At 40.1% G+C, this 17,819-nt stretch overlaps 1 protein-coding gene across 1 annotated transcript; it reads left to right on the top strand.

Moving 5' to 3' along the window:
- Window positions 1-1,021: 1,021 nt before the first annotated feature.
- Window positions 1,022-16,967, top strand: LOC114251508 (gelsolin). The gene is made up of 12 exons (XM_028185793.2): window positions 1,022-1,165; window positions 5,507-5,618; window positions 6,664-6,744; window positions 7,823-7,897; window positions 8,617-8,809; window positions 10,786-10,901; window positions 12,939-13,116; window positions 13,812-13,912; window positions 14,378-14,494; window positions 15,283-15,351; window positions 15,980-16,042; window positions 16,853-16,967. Exons 2-12 carry the CDS (start codon window positions 5,508-5,510, stop codon window positions 16,952-16,954), a joined length of 1,206 nt encoding a protein of 401 aa, XP_028041594.2. The 5' UTR covers window positions 1,022-1,165; window position 5,507; the 3' UTR covers window positions 16,955-16,967.
- Window positions 16,968-17,819: the final 852 nt, after the last annotated feature.

Below are 17,819 nucleotides of genomic sequence, written 5' to 3'. Positions count from 1 at the left end.
AAGAGCAGTGCTTCGCAAATTGCAGTGGATCGGAAATGCGACTCACTGAGAAAATCTGGCGAGAAACTCAATGGGCTGTGCTTTTTTGGGTTAATTTACTCGTCGAGCCCTTTGTCGCAAGCGACGGGTTCGACGGGAACGATGACCGATGCTTGAGGTACCTAAAAGTACCGTTAGTGGATCGGGAGGATCCGAAATATCGTGGTGAAGTACACCAACGCGAACCTACGATAGTATCGTAGAGTTCCGCCTACCTACTCTGACCCTTTAGTATTGAAATTGATTAACTTGAGACAAAGCTGAGTTTATTACTTAAATTTAATATATTTTAATGAAAATGTAAGGAAAATTGTAACGTAAATCTAAAGAGATCTAAAAATAGTATGGATGGAATAATAGGATGAAAGGCGATTGCATGCAGCAGAGATGCTAGTATGGATGGAATAATAGGACGAAAGGCGATTGCATGCAGCAGAGATGCGAATGTTCAGATGGATGTGTGGATTAACGAGAATGGATAGAATACGGAATGAAATATTATGTTAGAGGAAATCTGAAAGTGGCATCTGTGACAGAGAAGCTGAGAAGTGCGCTTTGGGATGGTACGGACTTGTGATGAGACGAAATGAAAATGAGGTTTGTAAGAAAAGGCTAACTATGAATGTGGAAGGATATAGAGGAAGAGGTAGACCTAAGAAGAAATGGATGGATTGCGTGAAAGACGATATGTGTAAGAGGGGAGTGAACGAAGAAATGGTATATGATAGAGGAGTATGGAAGGAGAAAACATGTTGCGCCGACCCCAGGTAACTGGGAGAAGGGCAGGATAATGATGATATATAAATAGTCAGGAGTCACATACGCTCTCAGTACCGCTACCATGTGCAAGAGAGAAAGGGACGCCAGACAAACTGGCGCCGTAACGTAACGCGTCACGTAACGAAGCGATTTACCCTCCCATAAGAAGTTATCACTACAAAAACTAAATTTCCTAACACGTAGACATTAATAGGCAAACAAACACTGGATCTCCAACTAGTATTGATATATCAACTCTAGTTATATAAATATAGCGTGATTTAATGTAATGAATTGCGTGCTTAGTTCCGTTTGATTCAGTAATTCAGTCGAGTTTAAGTCGTGGCTGCGTGTAGACGTGCTTAAGGTAAGTTAGCTTGTGATATTTTGTTTAATTGAAAGTTTAATCGATCATACGTGATCTATGGCGGATTTTTTCCCGCGCACGTGTTCATAACATGTGTAAGTTAATCTTTAATAAGAAAGGCATATTGTTTAAGTTGTTTTCTAACTCAGACTTTATTTATCTCGCTTAATTATCTAACTTATGCGCTTTTTAATCGTGTTCTCTAGCGAGTTTCGCAATCTCTCGCCGGCCATTTTCAAGTTTAAAATCTCACAACTTCGATGCTGTGTTTGATTGATGATAATCAATATCCGAAGGTTTTATTTATTTATTAATGAAATCAATCGATATATATCGCTTATATGTAATCTGGTTCGAGGTTACAATATCAATATCAATGTTCTTGTTTTTTATTATTTATTTACGTAACAAAAAAACGTCGCTTAGATTCTTAAGAAATCTCTCGTGTAAGGTGACGTATGTGAAAAAATAAACACATAATATATTGATGATAGTTTTCTTATTAAATAAGTTAATGAGACATGCGAATCTATTGTTAATTATATCAATTACTAGCTTTTGACGGCGACTCCGTCTGCGGGCATTAGTTACTTTTGCATAACGCTAAATTTTACCCCCCAACTCCTTTTACGTAGAAAGTGAAAATATTTGGAAACATTCTTTATTGGTGCTCCACTTGTATTGGTCTTAGCGTGATGTTATATAGCCTATAGCCTTCGTCAATAAATCAGCTGACTATAACACTGAAAGAGTTTTTCAAATCGGACCAGTAGTTCCTGAGATTAGCGTGTTCAAACAAACTCTTCAGCCTTTTAATATTAGTACAGATTATGAATTTCGGGATTCGCTTGAGATGTTCCCTCGTCGATTTGTTTCTAACATCGCACCGCCCAACACTGGAATTGAGTTCTTTGCCTGACTAATCAACAGTAGATTCAAGGGCCTTATATGGCTTAAAGTGACATTTCGCTGTTCACGCGACATTTATCTTTGTAATTAAAGGTCCGTTTTATTCGGTATCAGCATCAACGGTTCGATGCTTTTAATTCAACTTCAATTAAGCTTACCTCATTTAAATAGCTAAAGAAGTGTTTTTCTTTGTTATGATATATGCTCAAAATTTTAAACTTTAAATGGCTCTCAACTGGAAGAGATCGCTTTTAGCGATCAGACCGTCTATTGTACAAATGTATCTGCTTTTTGACTGTTTTCTGAATGTAAATTGTCTTTTGTTGTGCACTAATGTATATTATCTCTCTCTCTCTCTCTCTCCCTCTCTCTCTCTCTCTCCCTCTCTCTCTCTCCCTCTCTCTCTCTCTCTCTCTCTCCCTCTTTCTCCCCCCTCTCTCTCCCTCTCTCTCTCTCTCTCTCACTCTCCCTCTTTCTCCCCCCCTCTCTCTCCCTCTCTCTCTCTCTCTCTCTCTCTCTCTCTCTCTAAAATGTCGCTTATATCAAATAACCTTTCACCCATCGTTATGTATGTTGAAACATAAACATTTTAAAACAGTGAATGATGAATTGACTGATGATTGAATGATGATGACTCACTCAATAGATTTAATTCTTGAAACAAATTAAATGTAGGTACAAAAGTAAATACAAAGTAATCATTAGATACCTAAGTTTTTTTAAATAAATTTTAATGTGTAAAATATCTTTCAAATGTTTTTCTATTCTTTATCTACGATTTTTTTATAGTTTGGTATGATCGACATTTTGCGTTTTTGCTTCATGTAGTTCACGGTACACGGGGAACAATTGTTGGAGTCCATAGACATCATCGACGCGGCCACCGTATCTCTCAACTGTATTCAAATTCAACTCATTTCTTCTTCAACTTCATTTATTTATAACACACTTGTCAGAAATCTCCAAACGCTTGAAGGAGGTTACACGTGATGCTAAGGCTGGCTGGTACTTTGCACAGAGAGTGAGTCTGGCTGTCCAACGAGGTAACGTAGCCAGTATCTTGGGAACTGTGCCTCCCTCAAGCGCATTGGAAGATTTGTTCTAATGTGTGAGTTGATTTCTGTTAAATTATTTTGATTTGTTATATTATAAAATTAAAGACACATTATTTAAAAAAAAAAAAAAAAAAAACTGGTTGAATGTCAAAATATTAGTAACAATGTTAACTCTACCACAGGTTCCAAAAAAAACCAGTCCTGATTGTAACGGTTATTCCATACTTTGAATTAAGACAACTAAGACTCGACTGGTTCGTAGCGAATGTAATGCGGTGTAACCTACCTATGTGATTCAACCCAACGATAATTAGCAAATCTCCATCGATCGCGGCCAAATAGTGCTAATTTTTTTTTTTGCGTAGATTAGTGGACGAGCTCACAGCCAACCTGGTGCTAAATGGTCACTGGAGCCCATAGACATCTACAACGTAAATGCGCCACCCACCTTGAGACATGAGTTCTAAGGTCTCAGTACAGCTACAACGGCTACCCCACCCTTCAAACCGAAACGCATTACTGCTTCACGGCAGAAATAGGCACGGTGGAGGTACCTACACGCGCGGACTCACAAGACGTCCTACCACCAGTAAAATTGCGGGATTAGAATTCGGGCAAAATCGCGTCGCTAGATATAAACACACCTGACGTCTTAACCATTAGGCCAAGACGGCTTTATAGCTTATTTCCGCTTAGCTAACCACACGGTTAGTGACTAAACAAAAACCTTGCTTCTCATATATTTGTTTCCTCGTGTGAATACGGTCCGAACGAATGTCTGATTCATAACTATGCAGCTAATGTTACAATTATGTCGGCTTTTGATGTTTTCCTGTGTGCTCAGTGCGAGTTCTTTAGCCTTCTCGATAACGTAAAAGTTAACTCAAATTTGTATGGAACAGCGCCCCTAGCGGCAAACGAAGGGAAGCTGTTCCAACTGGTGGTAGGACGTCTTGTGAGTCCGCACGAGTAGGTACCACCACCCTGCCTATTTCTGCCTTGAAGCAGTAATGCGTTTCGGTTTGAAGGGCGGGGCAGCCGTTGTAACTATATTGAGACCTAAGAACTCATATCTCAAGGTAGGTGGCGGCATTTACGTTATAGATGTCTACGGGCTCCGGTAACCACTTAACACCAGGTGGGCTGTGAGCTCGTCCACCCATCTATGCATTAAAAAGCACAATTTGGACGCGATCGATGTAGACTTGCTAATTAGCGTTGTGCTCCATTACATTCTGACCATTAGGTACTGATCTGCGGGGATTGTGACCACAGACTTAACCCACAGAGTTTTCGTCGGATTTTCTCAGTGGCGGTTGTAACTATACTGAGACCTAAGAACTCATATCTCAAGGTGGGTGGCGGTATTTACATTGTCTGTGGATGTCTATGGGCTCCGGTAACCAGAGTTCGTCCACCCATCTAAGCAATAGAATAAAAATAAAATAAAAAAAAAGCTCCATCCAAATTTGACTTAGCTTTTAAGTGATAGGGAAAATTAAAAAACTCTCACTAAGCACATTGATCCAGGAAAAGGTCATTACGTTAGCGTTGCCTATGGACATCACTATGCTACTGGCGTCTTCTGCTCTTCAAGGTGTTTAGTTGAGAAATAAGCGAGTTATAGTAATATGCGTTTGCGAGAGAAAAGTCTTCGCATGCTAAAAAGGAAGGTATCATACCTCAAGCACCGGTCACCGTGCTCGCCGAATCCGTCGCTTGCGACGAAGGGCTCGACGAGTAAATTAACCCACAGACACAGCCCACTGAATTTTTCGCCGGATCTACTCAGTGGGTCGCGTTTCCGATCCGGTGGTAGATGCAGCGAAGCACTGTTCTTGCTAGGGCCAGTGTTAACAACACACCCGGTTTTAGCCCCGTGAGTTCACCTACGCGTTAGGGTGAAGCTGAAATAGCCTCTCAAGGCTATCAGCATAGGTAGGGGAAAATAAACAATTGCATTAATATATTTTTTTTCTTTTTTTTTCTTTTTTATTTGCTTAGATGGCTGGACGAGCTCACAGCCCACCTGGTGTTAAGTGGTTACTGGAGCCCATACACATCTACAATGTAAATGCGCCACCCACCTTGAGATATAAGTTCTAAGGTCTCAGTATAGTTACAACGGCTACCCCACTCTTCAAACCGAAACGCATTACTGCTTCACGGCAGAATTAGGCGGGGTACCCGTGCGGACTCACAAGAGGTCCTACCACCAGTGAAGTGATAAAAACTGGTGATAAAAACTATATTAAAATCAAATAATAATAAAAAAACTAACACATTCATAGATTTTAAGTTATGTAAAGGCTTTATTATTATTATTATTATTATGTATAGCGAAAACTAAGATGTTAAAATCAGATATTATTTACAGGATGAAGATCATTTTTTCGTGTCTCTTTTTTGTTTTGCTGGGCTCAGTCTGGGCACGGACGGCGACCAAGCCACAGGAGATAAGCGGGCCGATCACATCGCTGTCAGATAAAGTGGGTCCAGATTAAAGTACCTATACTAAATTATAATACGAAGTCGTCGAGGCCTAAAGGATAAGACGTCCGGTGCATTCGTATCGAGCGATGCACCAGTGTTCGAATCTCGCTGGCGGGTACCAATTTTTCTAATGAAATACGTACTCAACAAATGTTCACGATTTACTTCCACGGTGAAGGAATAACATCGTGCAATAAAAATCAAACCCGCAAAATTATAATTTGCCTAATTACTGGTGGTAGGACCTCTTGTGAGTCCGCACGGGTAGGTACCACCGCCCCGCCTATTTCTGCCGTGAAGCAGTAATGCGTTTCGGTTTGAAGGGTGGGGCAGCCGTTGTGACTATACTGAGACCTTAGAACTATATCTCAAGGTGTGTGGCGCATTTACGTTGTAGATGTCTATGGGCTCCAGTAACCACTTAACACCAGGTAGGCTATGAGCTCGTCCACACGTCTAAGCAATAAAAAAAAAAAAAAAAATACGACCACAGAACATGTTGACCACAGACTTAACCCACATAGTTTCTCGACGGATCTACTCAGTGGGTCGCGATTCCGGTGGGAGGTTCATCGAAGCACTGCTCTTGCTAGGGCCAGTGTTGGCGATTCTCTCAGGATCAACAGCTCAGCTACCGGTCAGGTCCTTAGGCTACTAACGCTAAGTGCTTATAGAAGTCCATAAGGAATCGCATCGACAAAGCTGCCCTCCTTAAGATATGAGACGACTTATTAATAAATAAATAAATATTTACTAACAATCACGCCACGTTAACTGATCCCGTGATAAGTTCGTAAAGAACTTGTGTTACAGGTACCGGATAACGGAAATAAATGTAAGATTTTTATTATACACATACATAATATACATCCATAACCCTGGAAAAGACATTTTATATTTGTCACATAAAAATCTTCTCTAGGCGGGATTCAAACCCGCGACCCCCTTGTGTAGTGACCATATCACAACTACACCAGACGGCCGTTGATTAATAGACTGACATAGTGAAATATTTTAATTAAAATAAGTTTTTTTTTCTAGAACGCCCGTGACAAAGCTAAAGTCCACCCGGCTTTTGCCAATGTCGGCAGAACTGCCGGTGTGCAAATATGGAGAATACAGGTAATTCTTAATAACATAACTCAATCGAATGTAGCTTCGTTGCGTGTGACGTCATTTGTGGGGATTAGGGCGTTTTAGTTTAACTAGAGGTCGCCCAGGGGTCGAAATCCGACCATAATTATTAATTTAAATTATAACCTTAAACATTATTAAAATTCTAATAACAAAGACTTTATAGAAAATCACAGATTTCGCCAAGACTACACTATAGACAAATAATATTAAAGACAAACAATATTAGGTAATCTATTCTCAATTTGAACACAGACTTTAAACAATAACAAAAGTTTGACAATGAACACAGTATATAGATATATATATGTGAGTGTTGTGTCAAATACATGGTAGTGTGTGTAAAGTTTTTTTAATTGATATAATGTATTTTTTATGCATAATTAAAAATAAATAGCATTCTGCACTCCTTCTCAATATTCTCTTTGTGTGAGAAATTTCACACTCTCCTCAGTCCGGGCAATTTTCGTAAAAAGAGGTACAAAGTTTTTGCTTCACGTATTAATATATAGATAATTGTAATTAAATCTAAAAATATGTATGAATGTATATAATGTATTGAATATGTTTAAATATGTATGTGAAATAGGCAATTAAAATTTGACATTGCTTAGACGGGTGAGCATGCTCGCGGTACACCTGGCCTTAAGCGGCTACTGAAGCCTGTAGACATCAACAAATGTAAATGTCGCATCGCCACCAATATTGAGATAAGAGCTCATTTTATTGTTGACAACATTCTAGGACTGTTTATTAAAAATGTCATTTACGAAACTAAAAACAACCTTAAACCACCGGTGATTATGGTCCAATTTCGATCGCTACTTGAATACTAGTTACAATAAATTGTATATTTATCTACAAAAAGTAACATTTCCTTATGAAATATTTCCGTATTCAATTCTTCAAGCACATCAGAGGTCAACGACCTACGCCCGTAGCGAGAGGGCGCCATTTTGAATATTTTGATAGATTTTTTAATTATATTTGCGTTGTCTAAATATTTTTTTTTTCATTTAAGAATATGCACGTTTTAATTTTAGATTAATAAATATTCTTTTTATAGAACTTCGAACCAATACCCGTTGCTCAGAAGGACATAGGAAAATTCTACAAAGGAGATTCATACATCATTTTACGGGTAATTAAATAATTTATTTATTTGGACCAGTGCCTCCCAACCTTTTTTAATTCTCGTGCCCCCTTTAACCGAACTGTTCATTATAATATTCCATATCTAGCCTAAAAAGTAAATCTCGTTTCTCTTAGATCTATTGTTAATCATAACTTTGATATATACCGAGTAATGTCTTTAATGACTTTTGTTCTAGATAGAATTAAGGAAAACGGCCATTATGTACATAAACAATTTTTTTTTCTCTTACTTCTTTTTTTCTTCTTTATGAAGTATATTTTTTTATTATATCATTTCGTGGCACAGGGTTACGAAGTTATCCTTATTGATGCATATTTAAATAGATTTGGACTATATTGACGACATTTCATTGGTTTGTTTATTGTATTAGCATATTATGTAGAAGCATAATGAAGGTCTTGAACAAAATCCAGGTGACACTATCCGTTTCCGTCTGATCTGCAGCTGTCCCTTTCCCGCCCTTTCGCGAGACCAGAGACAGCTATATGTTTCCAAATTCTCGACATAACTCTGGAAGTTTGCGCAGGCCATTCATCTGCAGTCCAAAGGTTAATTCTGTCACGAACCATCCGGCTCTCGTATGAACCGCTCCACGGTGTTTCCCACTATAACACGTCATTCTTCAAACGAGGGTCGAAGGGGGCCCTCAGTAGTAGCCAGTGCCTCTGACTTTACTACGACACGAGTTAAAACACGTCTTTCAGACGACTTCGGACAATCGCAACAATCTATCATGGGACATCCACTACTGGATCGGTCGGGAGTCGACACAAGACGAGTCAGGAGCCGCCGCCATACTCACCGTCGGCCTGGACGACAAGTTCGGGGGCGCCGCGGTCCAGCACCGAGAGACCATGGGTCACGAAAGCGCTTTGTTCCTATCATATTTCCAGACACGTAAGTACATATGTCCGTAGCAACTATATTTCCGCCGCATAAAAGGTCCCTAAAAGTCCAGAAACTGCCGCGCAAAACTGCTCCTAAAAGCCTGGATACTACCGTGTAAAGCTGCCACTAAAGGTCGAGATATTGTCGCGTAAAACTGTCCTTAAAGTTGTGGATTCTGCGGCGCAAAACTGCCCCTAAAAGGCCTGATACTACCGTGTGAAACTGCCCTTAAAGATCTAGATACTACCGCGCATAACTGCCCCTAAAGACGTGGATTCTGCTGTGTAATACTGCCCCTAAAGGTCTAAATACTGCAGCGTAAAACTGCCCCTAAAGATCTAGATACTACCGCGCATAACTGCCCCTAAAGACGTGGATTCTGCTGTGTAATACCGCCCCTAAAGGTCTAAATACTGCAGCGTAAAACTGCCCCTAAAGGTCTAGATATTGCCGCGTCAAACTGGCCCTAAAGACCTATGTTAAGTCCTGGTGTGGTCATGGTGATCGCTCGGCGAGCGGTATGTCTGTGCCGGTGTTCGAATTCTTCAGGCATGTACTGAAACAAGCTCTCGAATATCTTCCACGATGAAGGAATAGCATTGTGTAATGAGAATCAAACGTCCAGTGATTACAATTTGCTATTATTCGGTAACAGTGGTAGGGCGTATTGTGAGACCTTGTAAGGTACTTAAGGTAAGGTAAGGACCTTGTAAGATGTTTATTTCTGGGCGAAACGATAATACCTTTGGGTTCGAAAGGCGAGACAGACGCTGTACTCTAAAACTGAGAATTAGAACTCATGTCTCAAGGTGGTTGGCGGTATTTACGTTGTAGGTGTCTATGGGCTCGTTCACACGTTTAAGCAATAATAAAATGGATTGTCCTATCATCTTCATAGAAGCCAGTCTCTGACAAGACCAGTGAATCATTCAAAGCGGTTTTCAATATATAACCACGTAATGAAACATCCGACTTTGTAGACGAGATTCGTTATCAACGTTAACGTCCTCAGTTCTGATGATGTCCACGGGCAACAACGATCATTCAGTCGGCTATCAATTCAATCGCGCCTTGAGAACCAATTGAGAAGTATTTCCGTGGTTTCGAGAACACGTCATTAATTACACGTGAATGATCGTAATTGTCGTGGTTGTAATTACAGTCTTCCTTTCAAGAAGCAATCGATTATACGATCTGTTGTATTTGTAAATTTGTGCGTCTGTTTGTTCTGCTCGTTGTTTGTTGTCGTGCTTGTCTTTATAAATAATAATTACGAATTCTGGGGTGGGTATCTCAAAGGCCCATCTACAACGGCTGCCCCAACCGTTAAACTGGAAAGCGTCAATATAAATTACACGTTTTCCTAATTTGAATTTGAAATTATCTACTTTTTAATGATACCAAAACCGGCCAGATACAAATAGTATAGCCAAAGAGATTTTATTACAAGTTCATACATACTGTAATGCGAAAAGACTTTTTCCCCAACCTATTACTTCGCAGCAGAAATAGGCGGATTGGTGATACCGAGATAGGCAGGCACGGCACATCCTCACACCAGTAAATGACGATTGGCGAACGCTGAACGCTGGTGTAATACTCGGATAACGCTGCTGTCCATGAACCTATGAATCTCTCAGTCGCTTTAAGACACGTGTAGACATCAAGCAGTGTTATTCTAGATTTCTTTTTGTTTTTTTGTTTGTTTCTTAAATGGGTGGACGAGCTGACAGCCCACCTGGTGTTAAGTGGTTACTGAAGCCCATAGAAATCTATAACGTAAATGCGCTACCCACCTTGAGATATAATAAGGTCTCAGTATAGTTACAACGGCTGCCCCACCCTTCAAACCGAAACGCATTACTGCTTCACGGCAGGAATAGGCGGGGTGATGGTACCTACCCGTGTGGACTCACAACAGGTCCTACACCAGTAGCAAGATTCTAGAGCGACACCTTTACTAAGCCGTTCCTATCATCCACCAGCCTTGACCTATTTGGAGGGGGGGAATCCGTCCGGTTTTAACCACGTCGTCACGAACGCGGGAGCCCAGAAACGAATGTTCCAGGTCAAAGGGAAGCGAGATGTCCGCGTTAGACAAGTAAGTCCTTCTTCTTCAATAATTGTTAAGGCAATTGATATAATGTATCCTTCCAAAACGTAAGGTTTCAAGGTTACGGATCGTGACGTCATCGATTGGTGCCACGTTGATTTTACAAATGATGACGTCAGCTTTTCATAGTGACAGTAATTAAGACTCACTTTTCCAATGAATTCTATTCATTGAATTTATTGAGCGACAACAGTCACTTGTATTTATAGTAAAACATTAGCGGTAGCTTAGTCATGAATTACGAGGGCTGCACTAAAAGTATCGGGAATGGAATATTTCCACTGTTCCTGTCATATTAAAATCTTTTTAATTGAAAACTCCTTGGTTTTAAAAATCGAATACCATTTATTTATTTAAAAAAAGATTCTCGGTCTTGTCACAAGGTTTTGTCAAACTTGTTTAGTCGTTGAGAAAATGGAATTGACTCGAGAAAATTCAAGAGCGATGATTTATTATGACTTTCGAAGTGGTTTAACACAAAAACAGTGTGTTGACCGGGTGATTTCTGCATTTGGTGATGAAGCCCCATCCAAAACCACAATTTATCGCTGGTTTGCTGAGTTTCAACGTGGACGTGTCAAGTTCAGTGATGATCCCCGTCAAGGTCGTCCAAAAACTGCAGTCACCCAAGAAAACGTTGATGCTGTGCGTAAGCTGATTGAGGAAGATCGACATGTGACATACCGCGAAATTCAAGCAACTTTAGACATTGGCATGAGTCAAATACAAATAATCTCCCATGAACAATTAGGTGTAAAAAAGTTGTTTTCCCGATGGATACCGCATTCGCTCTGTGAAGAGCAAAAAGCGACTCGCGTTACTTGGTGCGTCAGAACTCTCGAAAGATTCCACGCAGGATCCTCAAATGCTGTATACAACATTGTATCAGGTGACGAATCCTGGATATACGCGTACGAACCCGAAACAAAAAACCAGTCACGAGTTTGGGTGTTCGAAAATGAGTTAAAGCCAACAAAAATTGTTCGTTCACGGAGTGGGGTTGCCACGTTTGTCTCCAAAACCGGCCATGTTACGACTGTTCCTCTTGAGGGACAAAGAACGGTTAATGCAGAATGGTATGCTAGCATTTGTTTGCCACAGGTCGTTTCTGAACTCCGTAAAGAGAACTGCAACCGCCGCGTCATCCTCCATCACGACAATGCGAGTTCTCACACCGCGCACAGAACAAAAGAGTTTTTAGAGCAAGAAAACATAAAATTATTAGACCATCCGCCGTACAGCCCCGAACTAAGCCCGAATGATTTCTATACTTTCTAAAATAAAGAATAAATTGCGTGGACAGAGATTTTCATCACCTGAAGAAGCTGTGGACGCCTACAAAACGGCCATTTTGGAGACCCCAACTTCCGAATAGAATGGTTGCTTCAATGATTGGTTCCATCGTATGGAAAAATGTGTCAAATTTCGCGGAGAATTCTTCGAAAAGCAATAAATACATTTTTAAATAGTAATGTTGTGTCACTTCGTTAATTCCCGAAATTTTCAGTGCCGCCTATGTATCTTGAATTCCGTCTTAAGCAATTGTTTACACGCGTTGGACTTATAATGGTTAACCAACAATATTAACATTAACAAAACAGTTAACATTAAGTGATCTTAGTTAACTAAATGGTAACGTTGCGCCGACATATATATTGTTACGCGCTGGGGTTCGGGATAAATAAATGTCCACCAAAGTACAACTAAAACCTGTATTCAACACTTAGAACATTTAAAACACTTCACAAACACTTTAAAATTCTCAATTCGCTTCCGGTGATCCGTTCGCTGTTTCGCTCCGAGTAGTTCCGATTACTGACTGACTGGCGTTACTCGTACCGGCGTAACAATATTTAAACGTATTTATGTATGTTTGTCAGTCACCGGTTCCTTTAACGCAGGGAATCTTAAATTGGGGCCGAATGATCTTGCGTGATTTGTTCCCAATTATGAATTATTATCTCAAGAACTCTTCACTGCGGTTTTTTTTTTTTTTTTTAGATACATCTCTCTTGCCTTTTCCAGGTCGATCCGCAGATAGCTTCGATGAACAAAGGCGACTGTTTCGTTCTTGATCTAGACAACGACATCTATGTCTTTGTCGGCGAGAAAGCTAAGAACGTTGAGAAGCTTAAAGCGATTTCGTTCGCCAATCAAGTACGGGATCAGGATCATCACGGACGCGGAAGAGTCGATATTGTGGGTAAGCAGAACTTATGCCGAGCCGGGGGTAACTTGACGAGACTGGGGGAATTTTAAGCCGGTTTGAGGAATGGGCGGAAAAGTTTTACCGTAGAATTTAGATTAACAACCTCATGCTTAAGGGCATGTTGACACCGCCAAGCAATAACCCTTAAATTTCCGAGAGTTTTCAAAAGCATGATTTTTTTTAAGTGAATGAAGACACATTTTTCTTTTATAATTTGAGGGTAGAACGACAAAAGAAATATCTTATACCGACCGGGTGTAATTACTAGTTTGATTCGGTAGTAAGGTACTTGGAACTTGTATATATGAGAGATTATCTTGAGTAAACGAAATCCAGGCATCCGCCAAATGTCTTAAGTTCTATGATGGTATTTTATTTTTATTGCTTAGATGTGTGGACGAGCTCACGGCCTACCTGGTGTTAAGTGGTTACTGGAGCCCATAGACATCTATAACGTAAATGCGCCACCCACCTTGAGATACGAGTTCAAAGGTCTCACTCAGTATAGTTAAAACGGCTCCCTCACCCTTCAAACCGAAACGCATTACTGCTTCACGGCAGAAATAGGCAGGGCGGTGGTACCTACCCGCGTGGACTCACAAGAGGTCCTGCCACCAGTAAGCCACTGCAATAATATATCGCTCATTAACGATTTCATTCTCCTCTAACTCTTCGTGTCTCTTGAACAGACAAGTACTCGAGCGATGTGGACGTTCAGAAATTCTTCACCGCTCTTGGTTCAGGAGTTAAGGATCTGGTGCCGGATGAGAGCACCGGTGGAGACGACCAGGTACGTGGTGACCATTAATTTTGTATAGTTGGCATTTTGTCCGATCGCCGCAACGTAATCAAATCCGCTTTATCCGGCTTCCAATCGTTCTCTATCGCGAAATAACCGGAAATTATTTACTGGTGATAGGACCTCTTGAGAGTCCGCGCGGGTAGGTACGACCACCCCGTCTATTTCTGGCGTGAAGCAGTAATGCGTTTCGGTTTGAAGGGTGGGGCAGCCGTTGTAACTATACTGAGACCTTAGAACTTGTATCTCAAGGTGGGTGGCGCATTTACGTTGTGGATGTCTATGGGCTCCAGTAACCACTTAACACCAGGTGGGCTGTGAGATCGTCCACCCATCTAAGCAAAAAAAAAAACACCCCTCAAACCGGAACGATTGCTTTGGGGCGGAAATAGGCAAAGTGCTCCTACTCTAGCCTCACAATAAGTCTTCTCCGCTCTTATCTAACAAACCCTGCAGGACTTCGAAAGGAGTGAAGCTAGCAACGTGATTCTCTCTGAAGTGTCAGACGCCACGGGAAAGATCAAAGTGACGCCACTAGCGAAGCCTTTCAAGCAAGAGAACTTGAGTCCACAGGTGAGTCTTCAATTTGCCTATTAATGCCGCGCCATTCGACTTTCGCGGCAGAATTAGGCAGGTTGCTGGAACCTAGTAACCTGTACTAATCACGCATAATTATTACAATTTTAGCGGGTTGTTAAATTTTTATCACACGATGCTATGATACCTTCATCGTGGAAGCCATACGTGATCATGAGTTAAACATATCGTCTTCTCGCATTAAAACTGTATAATCTCAAAACTTACTAATTTTACAGGAGAGTGTTTTAAAGGTTTAACATGTGATATCTTTAATATTAACCATCTTTGCAACACTTTTTTACCGGTTACATTATCTGCCTTTTAAAGTAAGATAAAATTATGAATTAATTTTGTTAATAGTAGTCAAAATAAAGATAACCTAAAAACACACACAAAAAAACTAAAACTAAACTACACTTTTTTGACAGTATTTATGAGAAAAAATCTGGTGATACCAAATTTTTCCGCATATTAACTCAATTTCGAATATTTTTGGAAATTGTACACTTATAATGCGAAAAGGCGATATGTTCCATTACAAATACAGGTACGTGTCTTGCGGGATTCGAACCTTGACACTGTTGCATCACTCGATACGAACGCACCAACCGTCTTATCCTCTAGGCCGCGACTTTCTCCCTACCTATTTCTGCCTCAAATTCCACTATTTTTTTTTTGTTTCATTCAATAATTCATTTTGTTTCGTATGAAATTTCTGTTTTTACATCGCCCCAAACCATGAGTCTTCTTGAGCCAACTCAGTTCACCGATTGTTCTTACAGAATGCGTATATTTTGGACACCATATCTGGCAACATTTACGTTTGGATCGGGAAGCAGGCTACCGCAAACGTAAGTCGACCAGCGATTCTCAACCTTCGCAGCACACTTTTAATGAGTTTAAAATGGTTTTTTTTTCGCCGACCTACTGCCCGTAGCCGCGAGGGGCCATTCTTGCTCCATCCTGGCTGACAGGTGACGTCATGAAAATCCACCTGAAAGAGTTTTCTAACACTAGCCGTAGCGAGAGCTTCGCAGGATCTTTTTTTTATTGCTTAGATGGGTGGACGAGCTCATAGCCCACGGGTGTTAAGTGATTACCGGAGCCCATAGACATCTACAACCCAAATGCACCACCCACCTTGAGATATAAGTTCTAAGGTTTCAATATAGTTACAACGGCTGCCCCACCCTTCAAACCGAAACGCATTGCTTGCTGGTTCATGGCAGAAATAAGTTAGGTGGGCAGGGTGGTGGTACCTACCCGCGCGGACTCACAAGAGGTCCTACCACCAGAAAAAAGTTCCATTATTGCAAATTTTAATCTTTAAATAATTTTGCTGTAAAGTTAAATATCTTCTTTCACCTATCGTTAAAGCATTCAAAGTTGACCGCTTTCTCTGGTCGTGGTCCAGACGCATCCTATCTCCGGATCATCACTTGAAGAACATTCCGTGTCACATTAATATATATTTTACAGGAGAAATCGCAGGCCATGACGAAAGCTCAGGAATTGTTGAACGCTAAGAATTATCCTTCGTGGGTGAGATGAAGATTATTAACCATATTTAACTGTTAAAAATACAATTTCAGTATACAATGAATTAAATATTCATATATTTGGGCGTTAAATATTGTTAAATCGTGGACTATCCAGGATTGGAATTCATGGGCGTTGGACTTCAAGAAACCTTGAAATATAAAGATTGTGGTGTTGACTTTGGATCAATTTAATTATCCAGACGGTTAAATTATTAAAACAGTCAGGGATTAGGATGATGACTAGTGATTTAGAGACAAAGGGTTCGTAAAAGACAGTTCGTCCGCCATGACAGATGCGATTCCACTCAGTGTTGCCCGCTCTCAATTAAAATTACCATTTAGGAGAATATCAAACTATTGATCATTATCAATATAACATGATCAAATAATATAGCTCTGTGAAAATTTAATGATTTTCATTGTCTAACAATATCGCGAGTTGTTATATATAACACTCGATGCGTGTATTTTCCATATATTCTCAGAAAGAGCTGGAAAGCTTCTGGAGCTTCTTTCGAAATTTTAGTTTTTAACTAGATCAATTAACGAGTTTCGGCCTAACTGATGTTAAGTGGTTACTGGAGCCCGTGGACACTAATTGTAATCATGGCCGCCGACCGTGAGATATGAATTCTAAGGTCCCAGTTTTATAGTACAACGGCTATCCCACCCTTCAAACCGAAACGCATTACTGCTTCACGGCAGAAATAGGCAGGGCGGTGGTATCTATCCGTGCGGACTCATAAGACGTCCTACCACCAGCAACTAGACAGATAAACCAATTCCTTCTCACATTATTACCCCTCCACAGGTGCAAGTGACCAGAGTTCTACAGAACACGGAGCCTGCAGCATTCAAGCAGTACTTCTTCACCTGGCGAGACTTCGGAATGTCTCACTCGCGAGTCATTTAAAAGCTAAAAGCACGTACGTACTTCCGGAACGAAAGGGAAAGCTCTAACCTAAAACTAAACTACTTATATTTGTGATATAAACTAATATATATGGATGGTTGAAAGGCTATATTATATAGTAAAGGCTTATAGTAATACCTACTAGTCAATATGTACCAATTTTACTCACTAAATACTAAATATTAAATACTTACAATATTTATTTTCGTTATTTTCCAGAAAAAAAAGAAAAGGTGCCATAGGATTATCATTTCTAATTATTTTTTAACTCAATAAAAATATATCGCAAATGTTTTTGTGTTTTTTTTTCTGTTTTGATTTTGAATGGCTTCTTGTGATGCCGATGTTGCCAGCTTCGAGTTTATAAATCCTACGATTTATGCTAACATTGAAATATAATATGCAATGTATTTGATTTCATTATCAGTGTTCAATTGGGATATAATTAAATGAATTGAGTAACTTTATATTATAGTAAATTTTATAGCAATTTTATACGGCTAATTTTAGACGGTTGTCGTAGAGAAAGCGAGCAAGAGTCGATTAATGAATAAGACAGTTTTATACACATATGATAAATAAAGAATTTACAAAAAAAAAAAACTGAACAAATAAGAAAATCGAAATAAGAAAGTCGAAGGCAAATAAAAATGCATTTGTTTTTTCCCCTGCCCATTCGCTGTTAGCCTAAGGGCTAATTCCAGCTACGCTGTGACCAATCGGTCAGCTCAAGGGCTCAACATGAGAGAACTTGCTACCAGCCCTAGCCAGAGCAGTACTTCCCTGAATCTACCACCGGATCGGATTCGCGATCCAATGAGAAGTTCCGGCGAGAAACTCAGTGGGATATGTCTATGGGTTTTTT

This window comes from Bombyx mandarina, chromosome 11, assembly GCF_030267445.1.
Source record: "Bombyx mandarina strain Sakado chromosome 11, ASM3026744v2".
Taxonomy (NCBI): Eukaryota; Metazoa; Arthropoda; class Insecta; order Lepidoptera; family Bombycidae; genus Bombyx; species Bombyx mandarina.
The sequence above is the reverse complement of the archived record's forward strand: the minus strand, read 5'-3'. Positions and strand labels throughout refer to the sequence as shown.

Bases quoted from the DNA above. Each gene is read 5' to 3' on its own strand.
- LOC114251508 (XM_028185793.2), top strand. From the start codon at position 5,508: ATGAAGATCATTTTTTCGTGTCTCTTTTTTGTTTTGCTGGGCTCAGTC. The intron at 7,898-8,616 runs GTAATTAAATAA...CACGTCTTTCAG, and splicing joins ATTCATACATCATTTTACGG to ACGACTTCGGACAATCGCAA. The intron at 8,810-10,785 runs GTAAGTACATAT...ATCATCCACCAG, and splicing joins CCTATCATATTTCCAGACAC to CCTTGACCTATTTGGAGGGG.